Below are 26,611 nucleotides of genomic sequence, written 5' to 3'. Positions count from 1 at the left end.
AAAAAAAAAAAAAAAAAAAAAGGAAGGAAGGAAAGAAGGAAGGAAGGAAGGAAGGAAAGGGAGAGGGAGAGGGAGAGGAAAGGAAAGGAAAGGAAAGAAAGAAATATTAGGGAGAATTTAGCATCCTTGAAACAAGAGTGGAATGTTTCTGAAAGTAACAAAGGACAGAGAAAATTCAATAGCGGAAAAGTTTTTAATTCAATAGAAGAAGTGAAAGTCTCCAAAAAAGTAATGAAAAAGAGAGAGATAAAAGATAGAGAGATTACAAAAGACAATTTAAAAACTATTAATCCAATGTTTCAGTCACTGTATTTGGGGAGTTTCTTCTTACAGAGCCTAACCTATACTTTCACTAACAAAAATACCATCAAAATTTTGAGGGAAGTTTATTTTCCATCCAAGATTCTATTCTTAGGCAAATTACCAATCAAGTATGAGTTGAATAAAGACATTGTCAAATATGCAAGATCTCAAAAAACATACCTCTTAAGCACTCCTTCTCAGAAAACTACTGAAGCATATGCTCATTCCATGGGTACTTGTTATACAATAAACAGATATGCAAGCATTACCTCACTACCCACTATTTTATATATCCACTTACAGATTACCATACTCATGAATTGGCTCATGAATTTTGTAATACATTTTTAATCATGTTTATTTAGATGGGGGCCTACAAAAAAATTTTCCTGAGACCCCCCACACTCTGGGGACAATCCTAATCAAAGTAATAGAGACTTTTAGAACAGTGATCGTATAGGGATTTAAGAACGAGGAGGCCATAAGTAAGCTTTAGGGATAGATTCATGACAATGATGAGGGCAGAAAGGAACATTAACAGGTCAAAGAGAGAATAGATGATGAGAATATGAATCAAGCCCATGGCAGTTCCTAGGGTTTTGTAGGATTAAATTAAATACATTAATTTTCTAACTTCCACCAAATGTAAACACACACACACACACCTCTGATCATAGCCAATTGTTCTTGGGAATGGAAAGATAGTATATATATTAATCTTTAGAGAGTCAATATGTTTTCTTCAATTTACAATCACTGGTGGAAAAGATAGTGATGCTTGATAATTTTCTCTTGGGAAATCATTTATTTACGCTAAGTAGTAGATGGTCTATTATTTACAAAATACCTTGAAGAGCCATTTTGGTTTTGGAAAGAAGGATGGCAAAGCAGAGTTTGTAAAGGAGATGAAACAATGGGAGATAAGTTGTTTTGCATAATAAGAGAAGATACTGACTTTTCTCAATGTCATTGGTAGAGAAAAGGTGGAGATGGGGTAATGAGGACAGAAGGCCTAGGAATACATAGAATAAATATAAAGTAAGACATTTCCACAACAAGGCACCTCTGAGGTGGGGATAAGAATGCTGTGGGGTCAAATAAGCCAGAGAGAAATTTCTGGTGGAAGAAATGGTTGTAAAAAAGTGTTAAGAATATTGTCGCCATTCCTAAAACTCCTAGAAATTGACCTTCCATATGATCCCGCAATCCCCCTACTGGGAATATAGCTGGAAGAACTCAGGTAACTCTATGAAAAAGATACCTACGCACGTATGTTTATCGCAGCTTGTTCACAATAGCAAGAATATGGAACCAACCGTGCTGCCCATCAAAAGAGAACTGGATAAAAAAATGTGGTACATATACACAGTGAAATATTACACATCCATAAAGAAGAAGAAAATCATGAACTTCATAGCAACATGGATGAAATTAGAGCTTATAATACTGAGTGATCTCTCACAGAAACAAAGAGCTGTGTATCGCATGTTCTCACTCATAAGTGGACCTTGAACAACCACCGTATTACTGTAGGAAATACTTAAAAATAAAAATTAATGAAAGAAATCCATAATGAACAAACCATCAAAATTTTAAATAAAGACAGAGTCAGTTATAAGGCTTAATATTGGCCATTTATATTCTTAACATTTTTTCTTTTTTGGGGACGGCATCTTTCAATGTTACCCAGGCTGGTCTTGAACTCCTGGCCTCAAGCAATTCTCCTGCCAGGGCCTCCCACATAGCTGGGACTACAGGCGTGCACCACAGTACCTGAAAATATTCTGTGTGTGTGTGATTCTACTCTTTTTTTCTCCTTTTATTTTGAAATTGTGGGGTACAATTCAGGGTTAGGTATACAAATGTTCCTTGTGCAGGTACCCTTATTGATGAAGTGTGCCCCCCCTTCCCCAGGTGGATATCGACTATCTAATCAGTGATCTTTTACATTACTATTGTAATTGTTTGGGGGGCAACACAAACCTTGCCGGTATAAGATGGCAAACATAATCAATAAATGTTGTGTGTGTTCTGAGTTCCACCAAATGACTGTTCCCTATCTCTTTCCCTGTCCTTGAACTTTCTATTCCCTGAGAGACAACTATATTAAAATTAGGACAAGTAATAACCCTACAGTGGCCTCTAAGTGTTCAAGTGAAGAGTCACATCTCTTACTATAAATCAAAGGCTAGAGATGATCAAGCTTCGTGAGAAAAGCACCTCAAAAACTGACACAGCCTGAAAGCTAGGCCTCTTGCACTAGTTAGCCAATCTGTGAATGCGAAAGAAAAATTCCTGAAGGAAATTTAAAGTGATACTCCGGGCTGGGCATGGTGGCTCTAGCCTATAATCCCAGCGCTTAGGGTGGCTGAGGTGGGAGGATTGCTTGAGTCCAAGAGTTCAAGACCAGTCTGGACAACATAGTGAGATCTCATCTCTACAAAACAATTTTTAAAAAATTACCCAGGTGTGATGGTGCACATCCCAGCTACTCAGGAGACTGAGGTGAAAGGATCGCCTGATCCCAGGCAGATGAGGCTGCAGTAAGCCACGGGTGTAACAATGGCATTCTAGCCTGGGGGACAGCAGAGTGAGACCCCGACTCAAGAAAAAAAAAAAAAAAGCACTAATCCAGTGAACGTATGAATGATAAGAAAGCAAAACAGTATTATTGCTGATATTGAAAGTTTTAGTGTTCTAGATAGAAGATTAAACCAGTCACAACACTCCCTTAAGCCAAAGTCTAATCCAAAGCAAGGCCCTAACTCCATTCACTTCTATGAAGCCTGAGAGAAGTGAAGAAACTGCAGAAGTTTAAAGCTAGCAGAGGTTGGTTCATAGGGTTTAAGAAAAGATGTCCTCTCCATGACATAAAAGCAAGGTCAAGCAGCAAGCGTTGATGCAGAAGCTACAGCAAGTTATCCAAAAAAATCTAGCCCAAAATCACTGATGAAAGTGGCTACACTTCACAACTACTTTTATTGTAAATGAGACCGTCATTTACAGTATTGGAAAAAGAGGCATCTTAACTTTCATAGCTAGAGAGGAGAAGTCAATGCATAACTTCAAAGCTTCAAAGGACAGGTGGACTCTCTTGTTGGGGGCAAATGCCGTTGGTGACTTTAAGTTGAAGGAAATACTAACTTGCCATTCTGAAAATCCAAAGGTCCTTAGAGTTATGCTAAATCTGGCCATGTGCAGTGGCCCATGCCTGTAATCCTAGCATTTTGGGAGGCCAAGGCAGGAGAATTGCCTGAGACCAGCCTAGGCAACATAGTGAGACCTCATCTCTACAAAAAAAACCAAACAACTAGCTGAGTGTGATGACACATGCCTGTAGTCCCAGCTGCTTGAGAGACTGAGGTAGAATGATCACCTGAGCCCAGGAGGGCAAGGCTGTAGTAAGCTGAACAGTGCCACTGCACTTCAGCCTGGGCACCAGATTAAAACCTCAACTCAAAAAAAAAAGAAAGAAAGAAAGAATTATGCTAAATCTGCTCTGCATGTGCCCTACAAATAGAGCAACAAAGCCTGTATGACAGCACAACTGTTTATAGCATGGTTTACTAAGTATTTTAAGCCCACTGCTGAGACCTAGTAAAAACGATTCCTTTCAAAATATTACTCTTTGTTGACAATGAACCTGGTTACCTGAGAGCTCTGATGGATATGTAAAAGGAGATTAATGTTATTTCCATGTTTGCTAACACAATATCCATTCTGCAGCCCATGGATCAAGGAGTAATTTTCAAGTCCTATCATTTAAGAAATATGCCAAAAGGCTATAGCTTCCACAGATATTGATCCCTCTGAGGGATCTGGGTAAAGTAAATTAAAAACGTTCTGGAAAGGATTCACTATTTGAGCTGCCATCAAGAACATTTGTTATTCACAGGAAGAGGTCAAAATATTAACATTAACAGAGATTTGAAAGTTGATTCCAACCCTCAAGGATGACTGTGAGGGGTTCAAGACTTCAGTGGAGGAAGTAACTGCAGATGTGGTAGAAATAGCAAGATAACTAGAATTAGAAGCGGAGCCTGAGCATGTGACTGAAATGCTGCAATCTCATGATAAAACTTCACAGGTAAGGAGTTGCTTTTTATGGATGTGCAAAGAAAGTGGTTTCTTGAGATGTAGCCTACTTCTGGTGAAGATGCTGTGAACTTTGTTGAAATTATAACGATGGATTTATAATATTACACAAACTCAGCTGATAAGGCAGCAGCGGGGTATGAGAGAATAGACTCCAATTTTGAAAAAAGTTCTGTGGATAATGCTATCACACAGCATCACATACTACAGAGAAATTTTTTGTGAAAAGAAGAGCCAATGTATACAACAAACTGCATTGTTGTCTTATTTTAAGAAGTTGCTACAGCCATCCTAACCAACAGCAACCACCACCCTGATTAGTCAGCAGCCATCAACATCTAGGCAAGACTCTTCACAAGCAAAAAGGTTATGACTTGCTGAAGGCTCAGATGATCGTCAACATTTTTTAGCAATAAAGTATTTTTTAATTAAGGTATATACAGTTTTTAGACATAATGCTACTTCATACTTAATAGACTACAGTATGGTATAAACATAACTTTTATATGCACTGGGAAGCCAAAGAATTGGATGACTCGCTTTACTGTACTATTTGTTTTATTGCAGGAGTCTGGAACCAAGCCAGCAATATCTTGGAGATACACCTGTATATATCACATTATCTTTATTCATTAATCCATTAATGGACACTTAGGCCATTTCTATATCTTGGTTATTGTAAACAATGTCATAATGAACATGGTAGCAGCTGAAGTTTAAATGAACATAATCATGGTATGCTAGACACTTAGTGGGACTTACTTAAGACTCCCCTATCTAAAAAACAATGAGACTTGTTTCAGGCAACTGTGTGCAAACTTGTGGAGTCACTCCAGCCTCTCTAGGAAACAAGCTTTCAACTTTTAATTAGCATAAACATTATGATCACCACCACCCCTCCTTTTCTAACAATTAAAAATTGCTGACTTTAGCCAGGCGCGGCGACGCATGCCTGTAGTTCCAGCTACTTGGAAGGCTGAGGTGGAAGGATCACCTGAGCCCAGCAGGTCAAAGCTATGGTGGCTATGAGCATGCCACACTGAGCAACAAAATGAGACTCTGACTCAAAAAAAAAAAAAAAAAAATTGCTGACTTATCCCACTACTTTATGAACTACTCAGTGTTTTCTCTTGTGTATTCCTATGCCTGACAAGTAAAGAAACTCAACTTCATTGTTTATTCTTGTTTTTTGCTTTTGTTTTTACTCTGGTGGGTTTTTATTCTTTGAAACTTTTTATTGGATTCTAATCTATGGAAACAAAACCACCAATACATTAGAATATAAGTAAAACATGCCCTCTGTAGTATTCATCATATATGAAACAACCGAATGCTCATCAACAAAGGCATGGTTGAATAGACTGTGAAGCAGTCATACAACGGAATACCACACAGTTGCTTAGAAGAATGAGTCAGATGTATAACTGTTGAGCTTCAGAGATTTCCATAAGATATATCTCTTGAGAAAAGTAAGTTGCCAAAAAATGTATATAGTACAGTACTGTATACATTTGGTTTGAAACAACCAAAACCAACCACTTCTATAAGTATATTCATGTTAAAAGATGATTCTATGAACCCACAGAAACTTGAGCAGACTCTTTAGGTTTAACTTGGTGATACCTGCTAGGATTGGGGTGGCAGAGGTGGGAGGAAAGAGTGGAACAGGTAGCAAAGGTACAAGGATTTGCCAACTTTTTTTTCTCTCTCTCTCAGAATGAGCATACCTACAAATCTTCTTTGTCTCTTCTCTGAGCCTTGAGTGTTCCCTCTCAGGCATCTCTTTGAGGCACACAAAGGCTCTCTGGTCCCCATCCCACCCTATTCATCCCCCATTCTCCACCCAAACTTTCTCTTGGTATACAAAGTTGGGGGAGGAGGAAGAAGGGTAAACTTGACTAAAGAAACTATCTGGAAGAGGGCATGCATGGTGGTTCATGCCTATATTTCCAGCACTTTCAGAGGCTGAGGCATGAAGATCGCTTGAGCCCAGAAGTACAAGAAACAGCCTGGGCAACTTAGCGAGATGCTTTTTCTACAAAAAAAGAAGAAAAATGTTTAACTTTTTTTTTTAAAAAACTACATAGAAGCAAAGAGATTGAGGCCCCGACTCTTTTTGACATTGGTTAATATTAATTAAGTCCTCTCTGAAAGATTGAGAAGGTCTCAATTTACTAGCAGGAAAGGACACCCAGAATCTCAAAAGGGAAAATGGAGTAGTCTAATAACAGGGGCACAACTCCAAGGCCTAAAGGTTCAGGAGGCTGAGAATGGACACAGCACTGGCACAGAACCACAGTCATGTTGGAGACCTTGCCCAAACCTGTGTGGACAAAGAGTTTGAGGGAAAACTGTATATCTGACAGTATATTTGTGGGGTACAATTCAGGGTTAGGGATACAAATGTTCATTATGCAGGTACTCTTATAAAACTGAATGTTTGCCAACTGTATAACTGACAAAGGATCTACAAGGAACTCAAACAAACAGCAAAAAACCAAAAAACCCCATTACAAAGTGGGCAAAAGATATGAATAGACACTTCTCAAAAGAAGACATATGAGCAGCCAACAGATACATGAAAAAATGCTCAGCCTCACTAGTCATCAGAGAAATGCAAATTAAAGCCACACTGAGATACCACCTAACTCTAGTCAGGATGGCCATCAGCAATAACTCAAAAAACAACAGATGCTGGAGAGGATGCAGCTAAACGGAACGCTTCTACACTGTTGGTGGGAGTGTAAACTAGTACAGCCTCTGTGGAAAAGTGTGGCAATTCCTAAAAGGTCTAAAAATCGACCTCCCATATGACCTCACAATCCCCCTACAGGAATATACCAGGAGGAACTCAAATCACTCTATGAAAAAGATATCTGCACACACATGTTTACTGCAGCATTATTCACAATAGCAAAAACATGGAACCAACTGTGGTGCCCATCAAAAGAGGACTGGATTTTTTAAAATGTGGTACATATACATAATGGAATATTATGCAATCATAAATAAGCAGCAACTCGGATGGACTTAGAGGCTATAACACTGAGTGACCTATCACAGAAACAAAGAACCAAGTATCCCATGTTCTCACTCATAAGCAGACCTTGAACAACTATTGTAATATTATAAGAAAGGGATTGGCAGCCGGGCTCGGTGGCTCAGCCTGTAATCCCGCGCTTTTGGGAGGCTGAGGTGAGTGGATTGCCGAGCCCGTGGGTTCGAGACCCGCCTGGGCAGCGAGACCTCATCTCTACAATAAATCAAAAAATCAGCTGGGCGTGATAGTGCATGCCTGTAATTCCAGCTCCTTGGAAGGCTGAGGCGGAAGGATCGCCGGAGCCCAGCAGGTCGAGGCAGGCAGTGGCCGGGAGTGGCCACTGCACTCCAGTCTGGGCGACAGAGTGAGACTCCAACTCAAAAAAAAAAAAGAAAGGGATTGGCAGTAGTGGGAAACTGCCAGGGGAGGAGGGCACGGGTGGGATTGGCAATAGTAGGAAACTGCCAGGGGAGGGAGGGCACACTCATCAACAAGGGTACCTGCATAATGAACATTTGTATACTAACCCTGAATTGTACCCCACATACTTAAAATTTTTTAAAAGGAGTTTGAAAGTCCTAGTCTATATCACTGTTGTGGCCTATGCAGACATCCTTGCAGCACCAGAAAATGGCCCTTTAGATTGTGCCGGACAAGTTTTCCCCAGTCAAACCATGGGAAAATGACAAAGTAAGTGATAGCACTTAAGGAGAGGGGTGCTGAACTTCCTGCAAATAGGGACAGGTGGGCATCCAAATTACTAATTGGAAAAAGGATGACACAATTTCTACCCTAAAATCACATGCTTTGATTACATAATTTAAAATTACAGTTCATAATGTCATGCTTGTGAGTCCAATGTGTAGATGCCTCAAGGGATAAATACAAATTTATATAGCCCATGCCAAACATGGGCTCAACACTAATATAGCAGAGGAAATGAAGTTATCATCAAAACTGACTGCAGTTTCAGCCATGTTGGTATAGAAGAAAGAAAAAGGATGAAATTATTCTTGTGTTTAGAAAATCTCTTTAATAGACTTTTCTGGCTATAAAATAAAAGGGCCACGCACACCCTCAGGGGTATAACCTAGTGGGAGAAACTTTGATCAAGAAGTTAAGTTGTTCTGCACAGACAAGTAATGAGAATGTGGGAGTTGGCTACTGGTACAAACATCAGGGCATTGGGAATCTAGAAGAGGAGAAAATTTCATTTGATGTGTACATGTGCCCGCCTGGGCTTCCCTACTGCAAAGGGTGAAGACAAAATCAAGCCCTTGGTCTTTCCTGTGCATGTATGAGAACAAAATGGTAGTTATGACAGACAAAAGTTTAAAAATAAGAGGCTTAATTCTTCCTATTAAAATAAGGGAAGAGGCTTTTTCGCCTGCTTTTTTCTTAGAGCATTTACTTTAGAAAACTTATGAGTTCTTTTCTGTCTTTTGAAATATGTGTAAATATTTTTTGAAGCTACACAGTCTCCTGCCAGGAATGTCCTTCTTGAAGACCAAGGAGGCATCTCTTTGAAATATAAACACCAAGTAAAATAGGCCTTCATCTCCTAGTTTCTGTGGGAGGTTAAGAGCCTAACTTAGACAGGCACTTTGCTTAAGTTGAAAAACTATCTCCTGTCATAAAGATACAGGAAGTTTATTTTTCCTCATTAAGCCAATTAGCTAACAGGGATCCCAATTACCAGGTGAATCTAGGCTGCATTATGTATGACAAATAGTGCTATCAACTCTTCTTACTTGAGGATTAGTTATTGTTTATCTTAAGGACATGTCTGTAACAGGTTGTAACTGTTTGGCTATATAAAAGAGTGAGATTTCTTTCTGTCTTTGCAATCTCTTAGCAACTGTCTATGATTTGCATCACATTTTGGTTTAATGTTTATTCAACAATAAAACTGTTTTCTTTCTTTATTATCTTTATGGAGAGGCTTTCTGGATTGGGAGATATTGTTTTTAATTATAGTATCCCAACATAGTGCATGTGCTTAAAAAGAAAAAAGGGTGAAAAAAAAGTAGAAGGAAGGGTCTTGAGGGTTATGAGCCATAGTGGGAGGCTGGGTCTGTAGAGGGACATGGAGAAACAGTGTGTAGTGAGGAACAGTAGAGAAGTGATGCTTACATTCACTTGTAAATAACAACATAATAGCAGCTGGCCGGGCACAGTGGCTCATGCATATAATCCCAACACTTTGGGAGGCTGAGGCCAGAGGATTGATTGAGCCCAGGAATTGAGACCAACCTAGGCAACATAGCAAGACCTTGTCTCTACAATAAACCAAAAAATTAGCCAAGCATCGTGGTGTGCCTGTAGTCCCAACTACCTGGGAGGCTGAGGTGGAAGGATTGCCTGAGCCCAGAAGGTCAAGACTGTGGTGAGCTATGATTGTGAGACTCTGACTCAAAAACTAATAATAATATTATTAATAATAATAGCAGCTAATACAGAGAGGGATCATGTGCCAGGTATTGTTTTAAGTGTGTTTTGTTTTGTTGAGTCAGGGTCTCACTCTGTTGCCCAGACTGGAGTGCAGTGGTTAGGATCACAGCTCACTGGAGCCCCAACCTCCTAAGCTCAGGTGATTCTCCTGCCTCAGCCTCTCGAGTTGCTGGGTCTACAAGTATACGCCACCATGACCAGCTAAATTTTGTTCTAAGTGTTTAAACATATTAATTCATTTAGTGTGTTCAGTCGCTTAAATTATTTTCCTTAATTATTCATTCTCTTTCTTGAATGCAGCTTCATAGTGCATTCAGGTGGGCAGAAAAGGAGTCACAAAACAGCAGAGAAGCAGGCTGAAGTATGGAGTGATTTTGGAAGTAGGTATGAAACAAACTCTTTTCTAGACAAAAGTAACCCATTAAAAATGTGGAGGCCGGGCTCGGTGGCTCAGCCTGTAATCCCAGCACTTTGAGAGGCCGAGGCGAGTGGATGCCTGAGCCCGCGGGTTCAAGACCGGCCTGGGCAACTTGGCGAGCTCTCATCTCTACAATAAATAAAAAACTAGCCAGCCATGGTAGCACGTGCCTGCAGTTCCAGCTACCTGGAAGGCTGACGCGCAAGGATCGCCAGAGCCCAGCAGGTCGAGGTTGCAGTGGCCGGGAGCGTGCCACTGCACTCCAGTCTGGGCGACAGAGTGAAACTCCAACTCAAAAAAACCCCAAAAATGTGGAAAAGGCTGGATTCTGCTTACATAGGATGGGAATTTAAATCATTTTATTTGGATATTACAGAATAGGATGACCCCAGAACACTGGAAGAACTGAGGACTGGCAAATGGCAGACACTCAGGGCACAGAGGATGTTGGCAAGAGTGGGCCTAGAAGATAAGAAGGGGAACGGCATCTAGACATTTCTGGGAAGTCTGGAGGCTGGAAAGCAGGACTAGAGCCCTCCCCTCATCTCACTTTGCTCTACCAACAACCAGCACAAGTCTTTTGAAATCTGGCTCAAAAAGCAACCCATAATGACTTGACTCACGAAGATTTAGATACAGACCTGTGCAGCAGGCTTCATCTGATTGATTCTTGAATGGGTGACAAAGACTGAGCCTCGAATCACCCATATTTATAAAGTCCTTAACCAGCACTGGCCCAACTGCTGTCCCTGGATATTCTACCCAGAGGGTCATGAAGGACCAGGAAATACCTTTTAGGAACAAAAACCTGGAACCTACCAAAGGAGAAGTGGTTGCACTCACTTGGAAAGGATAAAGTTCATGGGAATTGCCCATATATGCTAGGTCCCTAGGCAATTTCATACTGTATCCTGACACCCAGACTGGTATTCCTGGGTCCCTAACATTTTCTGCACCCACTAAGGAGGTTAGACAAAATAAGGCTTTCCCTGTCCTGCCTTGGGCCTCTCTCAAGAGGTCTAGCCCATGATATTTGGTGTACTTGGGATCCTAATGCCCAGATGTTTGAAACCGGGCATGAGGTCTTGAGCTGTTACTTTTCCAGGTTCTAAGAAACCTGGGAACCCCTGGTCATTTTTAAAAGACAAGACTCAGAGGCAGTAGAGATCAGATAGTGGAGGACTTAAAGGGCCGCAGGGGTCTAACAGCAGGGTATCCCGGGAGGCCAGGGCAGCCTCCCAGAAGCCAGTCCACCGCCTTCCCCAGAAAAGCAGGGACCTGCCCCCTATTCCTCCTAGCTTCTCAAAAGACCTGGAGACCTCAGGAAGTGTTTTCATCCCTGTTCGCTCCGACCCGGAGGCTCCTGCACCACCACCACCCCCGAGCTTCCCGGGAGGTCCAGAAAGGCCCCGCCGCACCACCCTTGGACCTCCCCCTGGCCAGGGCCCCTTTATCTTCCTGCGGCTACACTCCGACCTGGAGGCACAGCCGGTCCCCACAGCCGGCTCTACCGCTCTGCTCGCAGGTTCGGGCTAGTCTGGGGCGGGGACTTTGGAGCGCCTAAAAGTTGCGAGGAGGGCGGGGCCGCAGACCCACCTCTTAAAGGCCCGAACTGGCCCTGAGGCGCCGGCTCCCCTCGCCTAAGCTGCCGGGGGGACGTCATGAGCCGCTACCGCATCCGCGTGGCCACCGGGGCCTGGCTTTTCTCCGGGTCGCACAACTGCGTGCAGCTGTGGCTGGTCGGGGCGCTCGGGGAGGCGGAGCTGGAGCTGCAGCTGAGGCCCGCGCGGGGCGAGGTCAGCGGGGGAGCGGAGACCCGGGGCCGGGCTCAAGAGGAGGGCGAGGGCGGAGGCTGGGGGTGGTGACCGCGCGACCACGCCGGCTGGGACTTCCACGAAGTTGGGACGCCGCGGGGAGAGGTCAGGGAGAGGGCCGCGAGCCTGGAGCGCAGGCTGGGTTCAACTCCCTTCTCCCCTCCCCCGACCCTAGTCCTGGCAACCTCCAATTCCAATGACCCAGACCCCGTGTAAATATAAGACCAGTGGTCGACCTTGCAGCTCCTCCAAGCACGGGCGCGGTGAGAACTCAGCTAATGGGACCCGTCTTGGCCGTGATGTTCAATCAATTCAAGTCCCTGCGAGCCAGGCTCTGTGGTCCCTCGTCCTTCCCTGACACGGGACTGACGGGGCAGGTTGTGCGGAGAAGAGGACGAAGCCGCTCCTTTAGGCAACCTCAATAGACCAAAGTTTTCAAAGTCTGGCCTGTTCTGGCCCCACAGGAGGAGGAGTTTGATGTGGACGTGGCCGAGGACTTGGGGCCCCTGCAGTTCGTGAAGTTGCGCAAACGCCGCTCGCTGGTGGACGACGCGTGGTTCTGCGACCGCATCACGGTGCGGGGCCCTGGAGCCTGCGCGGAGGCCGCCTTCCCGTGCTACCGCTGGGTGCAGGGCGACGGCGTCCTGAGCCTGCCCGAGGGCACCGGTGAGCGGGCAGCGCCGGGGAAGGGGGCGCGAGGACTACTCGGTGGGAGTGGGATAGGGCTGAGAAAGGTCGGAGGGGCGCAGAGAAAGGAGGGGCACAGGGCAGGTTAAGCTTGGAGAACGCAAGATGCAAGACAGGACACAGGAAGAAGTTATGAATTCCCAAAAATTGACACAGGCTGAGTGAGGCTGTGAGTGAGGCTGGAGACGGGGAGTAAATGATCGGGCCATCCTATCTTTTCAACAAGGAGAGGGCAGGAAGTGGGAGTTGCAGAGATGAAGGAAAACAGAGAAGCAAAGTGAAAGTAGAAATGACATCTCCATGTGACGCAGAACAAATTAGGGCAGGGTCAGGTGAGGGGACCACAAGGAGAGAGGGAGGGTGACCCGTGACAGGGGACAGCAAAGGGAAACAAGCCATATGCTGTTGGAGAGCTCCTTTGGTTGGAATAGCACGGAAGACAACCACGAAGGACAAGGAGCACGCTGACAGAAGGTGGGACAGCAAATATTTTTATTTATTTGTTTATTTACTATGGGAAGCAAGTGAAAGAGAGATGAATACAGAGACAAATGAGGACAAGGGCGAGCAGTAAGGATAGGAACGTGAAACATATGACCATGCAACAGGTGATATAAGTGCAGAAAAGAGCAGCAACAAGTCAATAAATACAGACTATGATGGTGAAGTCAGGTTACAAAAAAACAAAAAACAATATTTTGCAGACAGGTGGAGGTGTGGCCAGTGAGGCTTAAGACATGAAACTAGAGCGATTTGTAGTAGGAAATAGGTGTGGAGATAGGTGTGGACATGCGAGTGACTAAGATTTTATCACCTTAATTAAGGTGATTTTTTTTTCCAACCATAGATATTGGTAAAATAAGGTCAGGTGGGGAAGATGAGTTAAGGAACAAGAAAGGATGGCAAACATGAGACTGCTGTCTACAGGCAACAGATGAGAGCCAAAATAAGTAAAATCAGGAGTGCAAGGTTGGCAAAGATGGGAAAAATGTGTTGGGACGATCAATCAAGTGAGGCAAAGCCAGAGATAAAAGCAAGAGTGCATGACTGAAAGCATGGAGTATCACTACAAAAAAAAAAAAGGTGAAGACAAGCATGGGAGAGCACAGGACCAAAGTTGTGTGACCAATTGTCTCAATGTCTCCTCAGCCCGCCTGGCAGGAGACAATGCCTTGGACGTGTTCCAGAAGTATCGAGAAAAGGAACTGAAGGACAGACAGAAGATCTACTGGTAAACACCCACCCATCGGCTTTCCAATTGTCCCATCCCTCCTCTGACCCTGCCCCCATCACTAACCTTGACATCCTCCCTGAATCTTTGTCCCCTAACTCCTAGCTGGGCTACCTGGAAAGAAGGGTTACCCCTGACCATAGCTGCAGACTGTAAGGATGATTTACCTCCAAATATGAGATTCCATGAGGAAAAGAGGCTGGACTTTGAATGGACACTGAAGGCAGGGTGAGAAAAAGGATGGAGCTCAGTGGAGTAAGGGCTGGGAGATCCAAGAATGATGGTATATGGTGAGGGACTGACGGATCAGCTGATGGGTTCAAGCCTCGATACCTGTTCTAGGGCTCTGGAGATGGTCCTCAAACGTGTTTACACCCTCCTGAGCTCCTGGAACCGCCTAGAAGACTTTGATCAGATCTTCTGGGGCCAGAAGAGTGCCCTGGCTGGTCAGTGGTTCCCCTTGATGGCCCCTTTTGATGACCCATTCATCAAATTCTATAGATCCCCATAATTCCTTGCAAGAGGAGACCTTATATCTGGTCATCTCAGAGAGGCCTCAAGAATGAAAAGGGGCTGGGTACACGGTGGATCATATGCCCAAATCCCTGTGGCAGAGCCTGGAGGAGAGGGATTTCCAGACTGGGTAAATATGCTCCTCCGATCTCCCACCCTACAGAAAAGGTCCACCAGTGCTGGCAGGATGATGAGCTTTTTGGCTACCAGTTCCTCAATGGCGCCAACCCCATGCTGTTGAGACGTTCCACCTCTCTGCCCTCCAGGCTAGTGCTGCCCTCAGGGACAGAGGAGCTTCGGGCACAGTTGGAGAAAGAACTCCAGGTACCTCCCCCTGCCTGGCACTATTCTCTCCTTAGTAGTGTGGTGAGAACTGGTGAAGGAGAAACACCAAAATGAGTCGCAGGAAGAGAGGATGCAGTAATCCACTGCCCCTTGGTGCAGGGTGCAGAATCTTGTACTAGGAAAATATAGAAATGGTGAACTATGTAGGGGAAAAATGATCAGGAGATCCCAGCATGAAGGGGGAAACGGGACAAACAGAGGCCACATATGTTAGCAAGAACACGGACATACCCTGGCTGTCAATGCTCTGAACTTCAGTGTTCAAGGGGAGGAGAAAAGTGAAGAATTTGCCATCAGGTGGAGGGAATCAGAGAGGTTTTCTAGAAAAAGAGAACTGGGGTTAGAAGAGCTGTATTTGAGGAGGATGAGCCAAGGATGGATGTTTGTGTGTGTATGTGTGTGTGCTGTATTTGGTGGCAGGGGCAGTTAGGGGAAGCTCTGTAGAATATTTGGCAGAGGAGGTGAGATTTGAATAGGAAGTAAAAGAACATCTGTTGAGCTGATGGGAGAGAAGACTATTAGGGATGACCAGAAAGGAACCTGGCCATCTTGACAAAGGTCCATTTACCATGCCTGTGATACAAACTGGATTGAGCAGGCTTGGTTCTAAACCCAGATCTGCTACCACATATTCATGCACAAGACACCTACCCTCACTAGGCTGTTTCTTCACTTTCAAATAAGAAGAACTGGACCAGCCAGGCTCGGTGGCTCAGCCTATAATCCCGCACCTTTGGGAGGCTGAGGTGAGTGGATTGCCTGAGCCCGTGGGTTCAAGACCTGCCTGGGCAACTTGGCGAGACCTCATCTCTACAATAAATCAAAAAATTAGCCGGGCGTGGTAGTCCTCACCTGTAGTTCCAGCTACTTGGAAGGCTGAGGCGGAAGGATCACCGGAGCCCAACAAGTTGAGGCTGCAGTGGCCGGGAGCATGCCACTGCCCTCCAGCCTGGGCAACAGAGTGAGACTCCAACTCAAAAAAAAAAAAAAAAAAAGAAGAACTGGACCAGGTGCTAGTTCTTCCAACAGGACTCTGGTACTGATGCACGACAATGGCAAAAAGCTAGACTAAACTTTGTCTTACCCTTTGCACTGGTCTTCTGTGGGTAGACTTTAAACTCTAAAACTGGATACCTTCTTCCTTCCCCAGAACAGTTCCCTGTTTGAAGCTGACTTTATCCTGCTTGATGGAATTTCAGCCAACGTGATCCAGGGAGAGAAGCAGCACCTGGCAGCTCCCCTTGTCATGCTGAAGATGGAAGCCAATGGGAAGCTTCTACCCATGGTTATCCAGGTGAGATACCCTGGGCAGACCCCTCTCAACACTGTGCTCTGTTCACCTCAACCTCTGTCCCCAGGGACCTAGTTCCCTGGCTCTTGGCTCCCAAACTCCACTCTCACTCACTCTCACAGGTTTTAAGAAACCTGTCCTCGTGTCACTGTTTCCTTCCTAGTCTCCCCTGAGCCACTCAACTGGAAGTACTTGTTCAAAAATCATATGGACTCTTGGAGTTCTCATCCTGTATCCAGTGGTTCTCCAATTTCAGTGTGCATCACAGTCACCTGAAGTGCATGTTAAAACACAGGTTGCTGGGTTCCAAGACCTGACTTTCTGGTTCAGTATGTCTGGAACAGGGACTGAGAATTTGCATTTCTCATAAATTCCAAACTAATGTTGATGATACTAGTTCAGTACTACATGTTGAGAATCACTGTTTAATCTCTCCAGTGGCCTCTGATTCTGAACACCCATTGTCTCTTGACTATCTTTTCTCTCACTGTTCTTTTTTTTTTTTTTTTTTTAAGGCTAGTTAAGTGAAGCAGTGGGAGTGGAGAAGGAACAAAGAAGTCTGTAACTGGTTGTGATCAATTACTTGTAAACACTACTGCTCTTGGACCAGCCTCTCTCACTATTCTTAACAGTCAGTTGACAATGTCGACTGTTACTGTCAATAATCTTACACACCCAGCATCTCCTTCACATTCCATCACCACCTGAACTCTGACCCCTACATGTTTCTCCCAAACCACTGTCAGGACCTCCTTACTGGACTCCCTCCTGCATTTAACCTGAGATGCAGGTAGTGAGATGCAGGGTGGAAGGGTTTTCATTCTTCCTATAATCTCCTGGAAGACAACAGTCTTACTTAATCATCTGTTTCCTCAAGAATGCTAACCATAATGTCATATATAGACTACGAATATAATAAATGATTTTTTCTTTTTCCCAGATCCAGCCTCCCAAACCCAGTTCCCCAACCCCAACACTATTCCTGCCCTCAGATCCCCCACTTGCCTGGCTCCTGGCAAAGTCCTGGGTCCGAAATTCAGATTTCCAACTGCACCAGCTCCAGTATCATTTGCTGAACACTCATCTGGTGGCTGAGGTCATTGCTGTCGCCACAATGAGATGCCTCCCAGGGCTGCACCCTATCTTCAAGGTACAGGCTCTACTCTCTAACTCCCATTTCCCTCAGACCCCAGAGAGAAGAGCAGCCCAATATTAAGTAATACTGTAGCAGCAGAAACTCTGTATAGCAATGTGTGAGTGAAAGAGGGGAAAACAAGAGAAGACAGTATTAATATCTTGAAACTCGTATTTTAATTAAGTCAGTCACTTAATATTTCTTTAGGATACATTATACGAGAACCCTCTGAAATTCTCAGATCTGACAATCTAACAGTGAGCTTCCAGTATAGCTTAGATATTGTTATTAAAACAAAATCTTTATTCCTGCCTTAGATTTAGTATTTAGCCACAAATGGTGGCTATAAGAACCAACCCAAGAACAATATCTAGAACTAGAGTTTGAAATCACAAGAGACAGCCTATATAAACAGTCTAGAATTGATAGAGAATGTTTCACCCCATCTGAGGAGTCAGACAAGTAGGAACAGATCAAAAGGCAAAGAGAGCAGCCCAGTAGGCTATGTATACCTGCCTGAGAGGAAGACAGATAAAGATGTACATAAGCATGGTGGTGACAGAAATGAAAAAAAAACAAGAAAAAGACTTGGTAAATGGAGAAACATAAGCTGCAGTGTGCCTGGGTGCAAGAATACAGAAAGAAAAGTCACAAGTCCAAGCTTCTGCAACACCTAGAAGCCCACAGGGTGGGTGTTTTGTATTGACATAGAAATATATAATTTTAAAAGCGTGGTGTGGAGGATCATGCCTATAATCCCAGCACTTTGGGTATCTGAGGCAAGAGGATTGCTTGAGGCCAAGAGTTAAGAGACCAGCCTGGGAAGCATAGCAATACCCCATCTGTTCAAAAAAGAGAACAATTTTTAAAAACTGTAATTTTATAAAACATTAAGTTCAGTATCAACTGCTAGGCAGAAGGCAGCAAAGTAAGACTTATGGTTGCTTAAAAAAATGTTCTCAAAATCTTGATGATACTTTATATATAGGGAACATGGCAGAGGGGGCAAAAAAGTGATACAAGATTATGAACTAGGGTAATTGTCAGAAACAGAAAGTTAGAAGAAGCCACAGTGAGGGCAAAAATGAGATGCTCAATTTTGGGTACATGGTGTTTGACATGTTCACAAGCTTTGCAAGTGGTAAGGAGAAGATATGCAACTTAGTAAGGAGAAACAACTGAACTGTGTTTCAGTTGGGGGCCTCCATTCAGACCCCACAAGCCTAACCAGTAAAGCTGTGACCCATATGGAGTTACACCTTTGGTAACATAGACAAGATGGAAACCAATCTGATTAATAGAATCCTGGATTTTATTTTTCTCATGATGTCTCCTATATCACCATCTTCTGCTCCACTTGAATAGGCAAAGTCTCTATTCACATTTACAATTCCCCTTACTACTCCAGCTCCCCACCCTTACCCGGGGTCTTTACTCACCTTAGCAACATCATCTCAGGCAAATAGCTGAGGTGTTATTGAACACAAGCCTGCAGATGTCATAAAGGCTACCTGTGCAGGCTCTGGATTCAGTTTGCTGGGGTCTGAATCCTGAATCATAACCTTATTACTTACCAGATGTCCTCATCTTTAATTCGGGATAGCAGGATTTCCAGCATGGAGTTTTGAAAGGATAAAGTGACATAATAGTGTGACACATGCTAAATCCTACAAAAAAACATTAGTTCTTGTCTTTTTTTTTTTTTTAAGAGATGGCGTCTCACCAGGTGTGGTGGCTAAAGCCTGTAACCCCAGCACTTTGGGAGGCTGAGGTGAGAGGACTGCCTGAGTCCAAGGGTTCCAGACAAGCTTGGGCAACCTGGTGAGACCTCATCTCTACAATAAATCAAAAAATTAGCCAGGCATGGTGGCACATGCCTATAGTTCCAGCTACTTTGGAAGGCTGAGGCAGAAGGATTGCTGAGCCCAGCAGGTTGAGGCTGCGGTGGCCGTGAACATGCCACTGCACTCCAGCCTGGGCAACAGAGTGAGACTCCAACTCAAATAAATAAGTGAGATGACATCTCACGCTGTACAGTAGTACAATCATAGCTCACCACAGCCTCCAGCTCCTGAACTGCCAAGTGATCCTCCCAAGTAGTTGGGATTACAGGTACAAACCACCGTGCCAGGCTAGTTTGTGCAATTATTATTACTATTAGGGATTGTTCTTCTTAGGCATCTTCTCTCCTCATGTGGGCTCTAGGCTTTCTATGGCATTTGGTGTCTTTCCTACATTTTTTGAAAAGCTTCAGACTAATTTGAGTTGCTTTGATAGCTTTTCAAATTTTTTGTAGATAGGGTCTTACTATGTTGGCCAGGCTAGTCTCAAACTCCTAACCTCCAACAATCCTCCCACCTTGGCCTCCCCTAATGCTGAGATTACAGATGTGAAACACCATGTCCAGCCACTTTGATATGTTAACACCAAAGGTATTGCTTGGGTCGTTCATCATGTGGAGAATCAACAATTCAGATGAATCCCAAAATTGCAAGAAACCTGCATATTTACTATGTGAAAAAGAAAACAAATAGTCTGAGATAAAAAAAGAAACACATGTAATCATCAGGCAGCTTTTTGTAATAGCTATGGAAAGGAGCAAGGGGACCTAACAGTGTCTAAGTGGGGAATGGGGACAGATTCCTACTGTTTAAGCTGGTAGCTCCATATAGTTCCTCAAATCCTCACTGCAAGTACCCTCTCCACCCACCTCTCAAAGAAACCAGACAGTGAAACAACTAAAGGATAGAGATGCAGCTTTGATAATGAGTAGAGAGGCTAGTTTAAGCCTAAGGATGTGAATGATAGAGGAAGTATAAAAGAAAATCAAAAAGGGCTGATTCTTAAAAGACATCTACGCTCAAGGTAAAAATAATAAAGACAACAACTACTATTCCAGGACTTGTGTGTACTAAATACTCTTCACACACCACTCACATAAGCCTCACCACAGCCCTGAGATAAGAGAGCCTGTTATCGCCCCCTGTTGACAGATGAGGAGATTGCAGATTACAGGATTATTAACATGGCCAGTTACTAAAATGTAGGTTGAAATCCAGTTCAGTGGGGCTCCAGAGCCCAACTCACTGGCAAGTTGGAGAGAATGAGAGCAAGTGACCCGAAAAGCAGCAGCAGACCAGCCCATCAAGACAGCATCAGGGAGCAAAGCATCAAAAGGAGAGAAGGCATCATACTGGGTGCCAGGTCCTACAAGGAAGCATGGCCTTCACTAACCAGCTCCTCCAATCCCCTCCTCTTCAGCTCCTGATCCCCCATATCCGCTACACCATGGAAATCAACACCCGGGCCCGGACACAACTTATCTCAGATGGAGGAATATTTGATAAGGTAAGGAGGTAATGGAGTATGGGACTGCCTTATCCATTTATGACTTTCTGCCCCTTTCTGGATCCAAGACTAACTATGTATGCATGTCCTGACTGTTAACCCATGAACCTCTTTCCCTTTTATACCCATGTCTTTAAAACTGAAAACCCCATATCTGTCCCCTTTATGTAGTCTGACAAGATTTTCCAGCCCTGTTTCTCCCCTGGAGACCTGTCATCTCTCTTGATCCAGGTAGTGAGCACAGGTGGAGGAGGCCATGTGCAGTTGCTCCGTCAGGCAGCGGCTCAGCTGACCTACTGCTCCCTCTGTCCTCCTGACGACCTGGCTGAGCGGGGCCTGGTGGGAATCCCAAGTGCTCTCTATGCCCACGATGCTCTACAGCTCTGGGATATCATTGCCCGGTGGGTGAGAGCAGAGGGAGATGGGAAGTGGAGAGGCGGGGGCTCTGGCTTGAGGTCAGCATGGGGCAAAAGCAAAGTGAAAATGAGGAGGTCCAGGCAAGGAAGAGCAGACAACTCAATTCTGGGGAGAGATAAGGAAGAGTGAGAAGATAGAGGGTGGGTTCCTCAAATGAAACAGGGAGCTGGGCACAGTGGTTCATGCCTGTAATCCCAGCACTTTGGGAGGTAGAGGCGAGGGGGTTACCTGAGCTCAGGGGTTCGAGACCAGTCTGAGCAACATGGATATATCTCAACTCTACAATAAATTTTGAAAAAAATCAGCCAGGCATGGTGGCACATGCCTGTAGTTCCAGCTTCTTAGAAGGCTGAGGCAGAAGGATCATCTGAGTCCAGCAAGTTGAGGTTGCAGTGGCCATAAGCATGCCACTGCACTCCAGCCAGGGTGACAGAGTAAGACTCCTACCCCCCCAAAAAAGAAAGACACTGGGGTGGGGCAGAGAATGGAGGTGAGGAGAACTGTGAGTGGGGAGTCAGAGGGGTCTGGAAAAGAAATCAGGATTTTGTGAGAAAGAATGGCTAGCAACCATGGAGAGGGAATTCCTAGAACTAATGACCCACATCTCCTTCCATTAGACACTAGTGTGTTTAAAGTATAGGGATATCCCAAAAGCAAGTCTTGTGAGGTCTCTCCCCAGATACAGTAGAAGCATTGGGCAGATGACACAGAAAGAGGAGTAGAGGTCAGAGGCTAGAACCTCCTATCCTCAGAGACTCAACTCCCTTCTCTGGGCAGGTACGTGGAGGGGATCATCCACCTCTTCTACCAAAGGGATGACGTTGTGAGGGGGGACCCTGAGCTGCAGGCCTGGTGTCGGGAAATCACAGAGGTGGGGCTGTGCCAGGCCCAGGATCGAGGTAAGACCCATCCTAGAGTCAGGAGCTCCTGGAAGCCTCTGCCAGAGTTCCTCCCCAGCCCCACCCTTCTGGAGACAGGACCCCAACCTTTCATCACACCTTCTCCCTTGACACAGGGAAGCATCTGAATCCCATTCACACCTCCTAAGACTCAGGACAATTCTAAATACCCAAGGATTGTCCTCAGAGACCCTGGTCATCAAGCCCTATTTCTACCCCAGCCCGTCACAGAAACCCTTGACCTTCACCACAGCCAGTGAGGGTTTCTGCCCAGTCCTTGCTAGGGCTGATGCTTTCTCTTCCTACGTACATAAATGGGAATACCTTTCCCCCAAAGCCATGATGACCCACCCTGGCTTTCCCTCCCTTCTCCTGCCTGTTACTGTCCAGCACATGCAGAGGCTCTAGGAATACTACACACTTGCAACAGTACAAGGTCTAGATGCAAAATGAATACTATACATGATCTAGCTCAAACCCAAACTTGGTGCCCTGATCCTTGGGGCTCATGTTTCTTTGGCCAACTCAACCCTCTCTCCCTACCTTCTACACCCTCCCCAGCCAGAATGTAGCCATTACCTTTAGTCACCCCTCACTTCCCACATTTTAACCTCTAGGGAAGAAATAGCCTTTCTTGAGCAGGCTCTTCCTGGGTTCATCCTCCTCTAAGATCCAGGAGCCAGCCTGGACTTCTCTGAATCATACTTCAGCCCCTCCTGCTCACCCTTCAGACCAACATCTTGAATACCATCCTCTGCCTCTGTGGTGTAGCAAACACCTGCACCCTGGAGGGAGCCTTTCCCTGGGGAATCTACCCCACCCTCCCAGGACCAAACTTTCTCCAGTATTTCTCACTTTTCTTTCTGTTTCTGGCCATCTTCTCCCCAAACAATATCTACATTTAGAAATTTAAAATAAATATTCATGTTGTCCTAGTCAGTTTGGGCTGCCATAACAAAGTACCAGACTGGGTAGCTTATAACCAACAGAAAGTTTTTTCTCACAGTTCTGGAGGCTGGAAGTCCAAGATCAGGGTGCTAGCACAGTCAGCTTCTCATGAGGGTCCTCTTCCAGGTTGCAGACAACAGACTTCTCCTTATATCCTGACATGATGGAAAGAGAGCTAGCTAGCTCTCTATCCTCTTCTCATAAGGGTACTAATCTCATTCATGAGGGTTCTATCCTCAAGACCTAATTGTCTCCCAGAGGCTCCACTTCCAAATACCATCACAGTGGGGATCAGATTTCAACATAAGAATTGGGGGAGAGGGTGCTGAAATTCAGTTCATGACACATACACACTTACTTCCTCTCATTCTTACTGCTCCCTTATTCTCTCTCAGTTCTCGTAGCTCACCTTTGCCTAATTTTCCCAAGAAACTTTTTAAAGAAAGTGCTAAAATTAAAACAGCATGGGATTAAGTCAGGAACCCTAGTTCAGTGTCACTCTGGCTCTGCCTTTTACCAGCTGTGTGATCCTGACAAAGCGTTTAATGTCTCTAGTCTTTGATATTCTTACCTATAAAATGGGAGTAATTGGCCGTTGATTTGCTTAAACTCTGGTCTGGCTACATGGCTCTTTGAGCTATGGCTAGGTCATGTTTCCTAAGCTTTGGCCCCCTTCTCTCCCTTGGGGAAGTGAATCTCCTCTCCCCCCCCCCCCATTTACTTTCTAAATAAACAGTATTTTCCAATCTAAAAAAAAAAAGGAGAGTAATTTTATTTGTTCCACTTAACTAACAGGATTATTGAGACTCTGAGCTCCCACATCCACTGTAAAATGAGTGGTCTAAGATAACCATTGTGGGAAATCACTCTTAGCTGTGACATTGAAAATCCATGATTTATCTTATTCTTCACCTTATAACACAGAAACTTGTAATTCCTGTCTGGGACTAAGAGGACGCATTCCTCAATTCTTAACCACTTTTTGAGGCATGGGATATATGATCACTCAGAACTTTTCAGCCCCCAACCCCTTCATAATAACAATAAATATTACTTATTGAGCTCTGATTACCTACCACGTGATTTTGATACATTATTTCATTTATAATGTAGGTATCATCTACATTTTACAGGTGTCAAAACTAAGGTTCAGAGAAGTTAAGTAACTGGCCTAAGATAACCAAATTTTAAGGGATTGAGCCAGTATTCAAACCTATGTCTGATGCAAATATAACTAAACATTTATCAATTCTAAAATATGGACATCCCAAAACATCAGTCTTTGTTTCTCTCCGCTTATGTGGTAGCCTCTAAATCCTGTTCCTTTTCTGCCCAGGTTTCCCTATCTCCTTCCAGTCCCAGACTCAACTCTGCCACTTCCTTACCATGTGTGTCTTCACATGCACTGCCCAGCATGGGGCCATCAACCAGGGCCAGGTATGGACAGCTGAAAGCCCAGGTCCCTGAAGGCAAGTGTCTAGACCTTGGGAGACCTGAGGGAGAGATGGGCATTCAAATCCTAAGTACCAGGGTTCTAGGGTTGCAGTTTCTTCCCCCAGCTGGACTGGTATGCCTGGGTCCCTAATGCCCCATGCACAATGCGAATGCCCCCACCCAGTACCAAGGAGGATGTGACAATGGCCACAGTGATGAGGTCACTACCTGATGTCCAGCAGGCCTGTCTTCAAATGACCATCACATGGCATCTGGGCCGCCGCCAGCCAGATATGGTGAGAGGGGACTCTTGGGAAAGGGAAATAACAGTTAGAAAGGAAACATGAAGGATGAGGAGCTAGACTCTAGGTACTTCTGTCTTCTGACTAGAAACTGACTGATCGTTTGTTCAATCTCAGGTGCCTCTGGGACATCACAAAGAAAAATATTTCTCAGGCTCCAAAGCCAAAGCAGTGCTAAAGCAATTCCAAACAGATTTGGAAAACTTGGAAAAGGAAATTACAGCCCGTAATGAACAACTTGACCTACCCTATGAATATCTGAAGCCCAGCCACATAGAGAACAGTATCACTATCTGAATCCTGAGGTGCAAAACTTCACATCAGGACTTTGCTTTAGGACTGACATTTCCACCTTGAATTTCATGCTTACCTAAGTCTCTGCTGCTAAGGCTCTATCTCTTCCCCTAGCTACATCAGTGTTCCACTAGTCCAAAGGGCAATAAACTTTTTCTGCAAAGGCCAGTTAATATTTCAGGCTTTGTAGGCTATACAGTCTCTGTCACAACTACTCAGTTCTCCTGCTGTAGCATGAAGGCAGTCACAGACAATATGTAAACAAATGAATGTGGCTGTGTTGCAATAAAACTCTATGAACAGTGAGATATAAATATGTTACAAAATATTATTCTTCCTTTGGTTTATTCAATCCTTTTAAAATGCCTTCTAAAAAATTATGCTTTGCTTAAGGGACAAGCACAGGCTACAAGTTTGCCCTTGTAACCTGCACTATCCTAAGACCCTGACCCTACTTCCAAAATATTCAGGATCATGGAGGGGAGATGGGGAGAGATTTCTTGGAGAAATCAGGTACCTCAACTAATTTAACATCTCCATTCCCAGAAACTAAACTTCATGCTTGGTGGCCAAATCACAAACTCCTGACTGTTCCTTGGCAATTTTCCTTCCATCCCTATTCCTCCTATTCACACATGTACCCCAAAAGTCCCTAATAAGAATGGTGTTTTTAGAACAGAATGGAATCCCTTGCCCCCAAGACAGCCCCAAACAAGAGGTATGAAATTCATGTTTCAAAGCTACTTTCCCAGCCCCTTTAATGCCCTGGGATCACTATGTGTTTCTCAGGTTCCAAGTTCTCTTTCACAACCCTTAAAGAATATGCATAAGAGTAAAAAAATGGGAAAATACCATAAAATTATTTCAGCTAATGACTGTGTTTCTTGTTTGGTTCTGGGATCTCAGGATCAAAATGATCCCTCTTCATTAAGCTGTGGTCCTTGTATAACTTGTTCAGTGCAAAACTGTGTTCTTCAAACATCCCTATTTCCCTAGATAATTGTAGATCTTTCTCTCACCACTTAAGTATATAAACTTTTTTGAAGATGATCTATTCATATTTTAAAATCTTGTATCCTACCTTATTCAAAGGACCTATAAAGAGTTTCTTTAGTAGGGAAGCAAAGTGACATCTGTGTGTACTTACTCCTTTCTCTAATACATATAACAAGCTGCTCACCTTCACAACTTGCTCATCAAGTCTGCCTAGACTTTTCCTAGCCTATTTTTCCTGGATTTGACATCTAAAACTATACAGTATTCCAAGTGTGATAATATTACTTAGAAGCATTTCCAATGCCAGAAATCCCCAGCAATTTAAAAGCGTTTTAGCTACAACAGCATGCTTGGTCTCGGGAAAGAGCTCCTAACTCCTTTTAGTGTCAGAATACCTATTTTAAAGGGGAAGAGACAGGAGACAGAAGCGCTCTCTCTAGTTGTTTCTACGTCTCACTTACCATTTCCTCATCACAGGATACCACCCGAGACTAAGGTATCTGAGGGAAAAACCAGATGGCTCCAATCCTAAGAGCCCACACCGCCTAAGTTACCAGGAGCTATGCCAGTTAGGCTTTTCTCCCCCCACCGAGGCCGGATCACCGCTTGTTCCCTTGTCACTTGATTTGTCAAGCTTGATCACGTGACAG

The 26,611-nt window shown here is 44.2% G+C and overlaps 1 protein-coding gene and 1 long non-coding RNA gene across 2 annotated transcripts; one reads left to right on the top strand and one right to left on the bottom strand.

Moving 5' to 3' along the window:
• Positions 1–11,933: 11,933 nt before the first annotated feature.
• On the top strand, positions 11,934–25,279 carry ALOX12 (arachidonate 12-lipoxygenase, 12S type). Its single transcript, XM_008060941.2, has 14 exons — positions 11,934–12,103; positions 12,586–12,787; positions 13,958–14,039; positions 14,145–14,267; positions 14,382–14,485; positions 14,716–14,876; positions 16,048–16,191; positions 17,129–17,338; positions 20,585–20,671; positions 20,903–21,072; positions 21,866–21,987; positions 24,272–24,372; positions 24,495–24,665; positions 24,789–25,279. Exons 1-14 carry the CDS (start codon positions 11,969–11,971, stop codon positions 24,966–24,968), a joined length of 1,992 nt encoding a protein of 663 aa, XP_008059132.1. The 5' UTR covers positions 11,934–11,968; the 3' UTR covers positions 24,969–25,279.
• Positions 24,332–26,519, bottom strand: LOC103263246. Its single transcript, XR_504488.1, has 3 exons — positions 26,423–26,519; positions 24,598–24,678; positions 24,332–24,428 (listed from the first exon to the last, which is right to left on the bottom strand). It is a non-coding gene; the product is annotated as an uncharacterized LOC103263246 (long non-coding RNA).
• Between the last annotated feature and the right edge of the window lie 92 nt (positions 26,520–26,611).

Source organism: Carlito syrichta, unplaced genomic scaffold (assembly GCF_000164805.1).
Source record: "Carlito syrichta isolate Samal-C Ts95f unplaced genomic scaffold, Tarsius_syrichta-2.0.1 Scaffold304770, whole genome shotgun sequence".
NCBI classification, from domain to species: Eukaryota; Metazoa; Chordata; class Mammalia; order Primates; family Tarsiidae; genus Carlito; species Carlito syrichta.
Note: the sequence above shows the minus strand (reverse complement) of the source record. Positions and strands in the feature narration are given on the sequence as shown.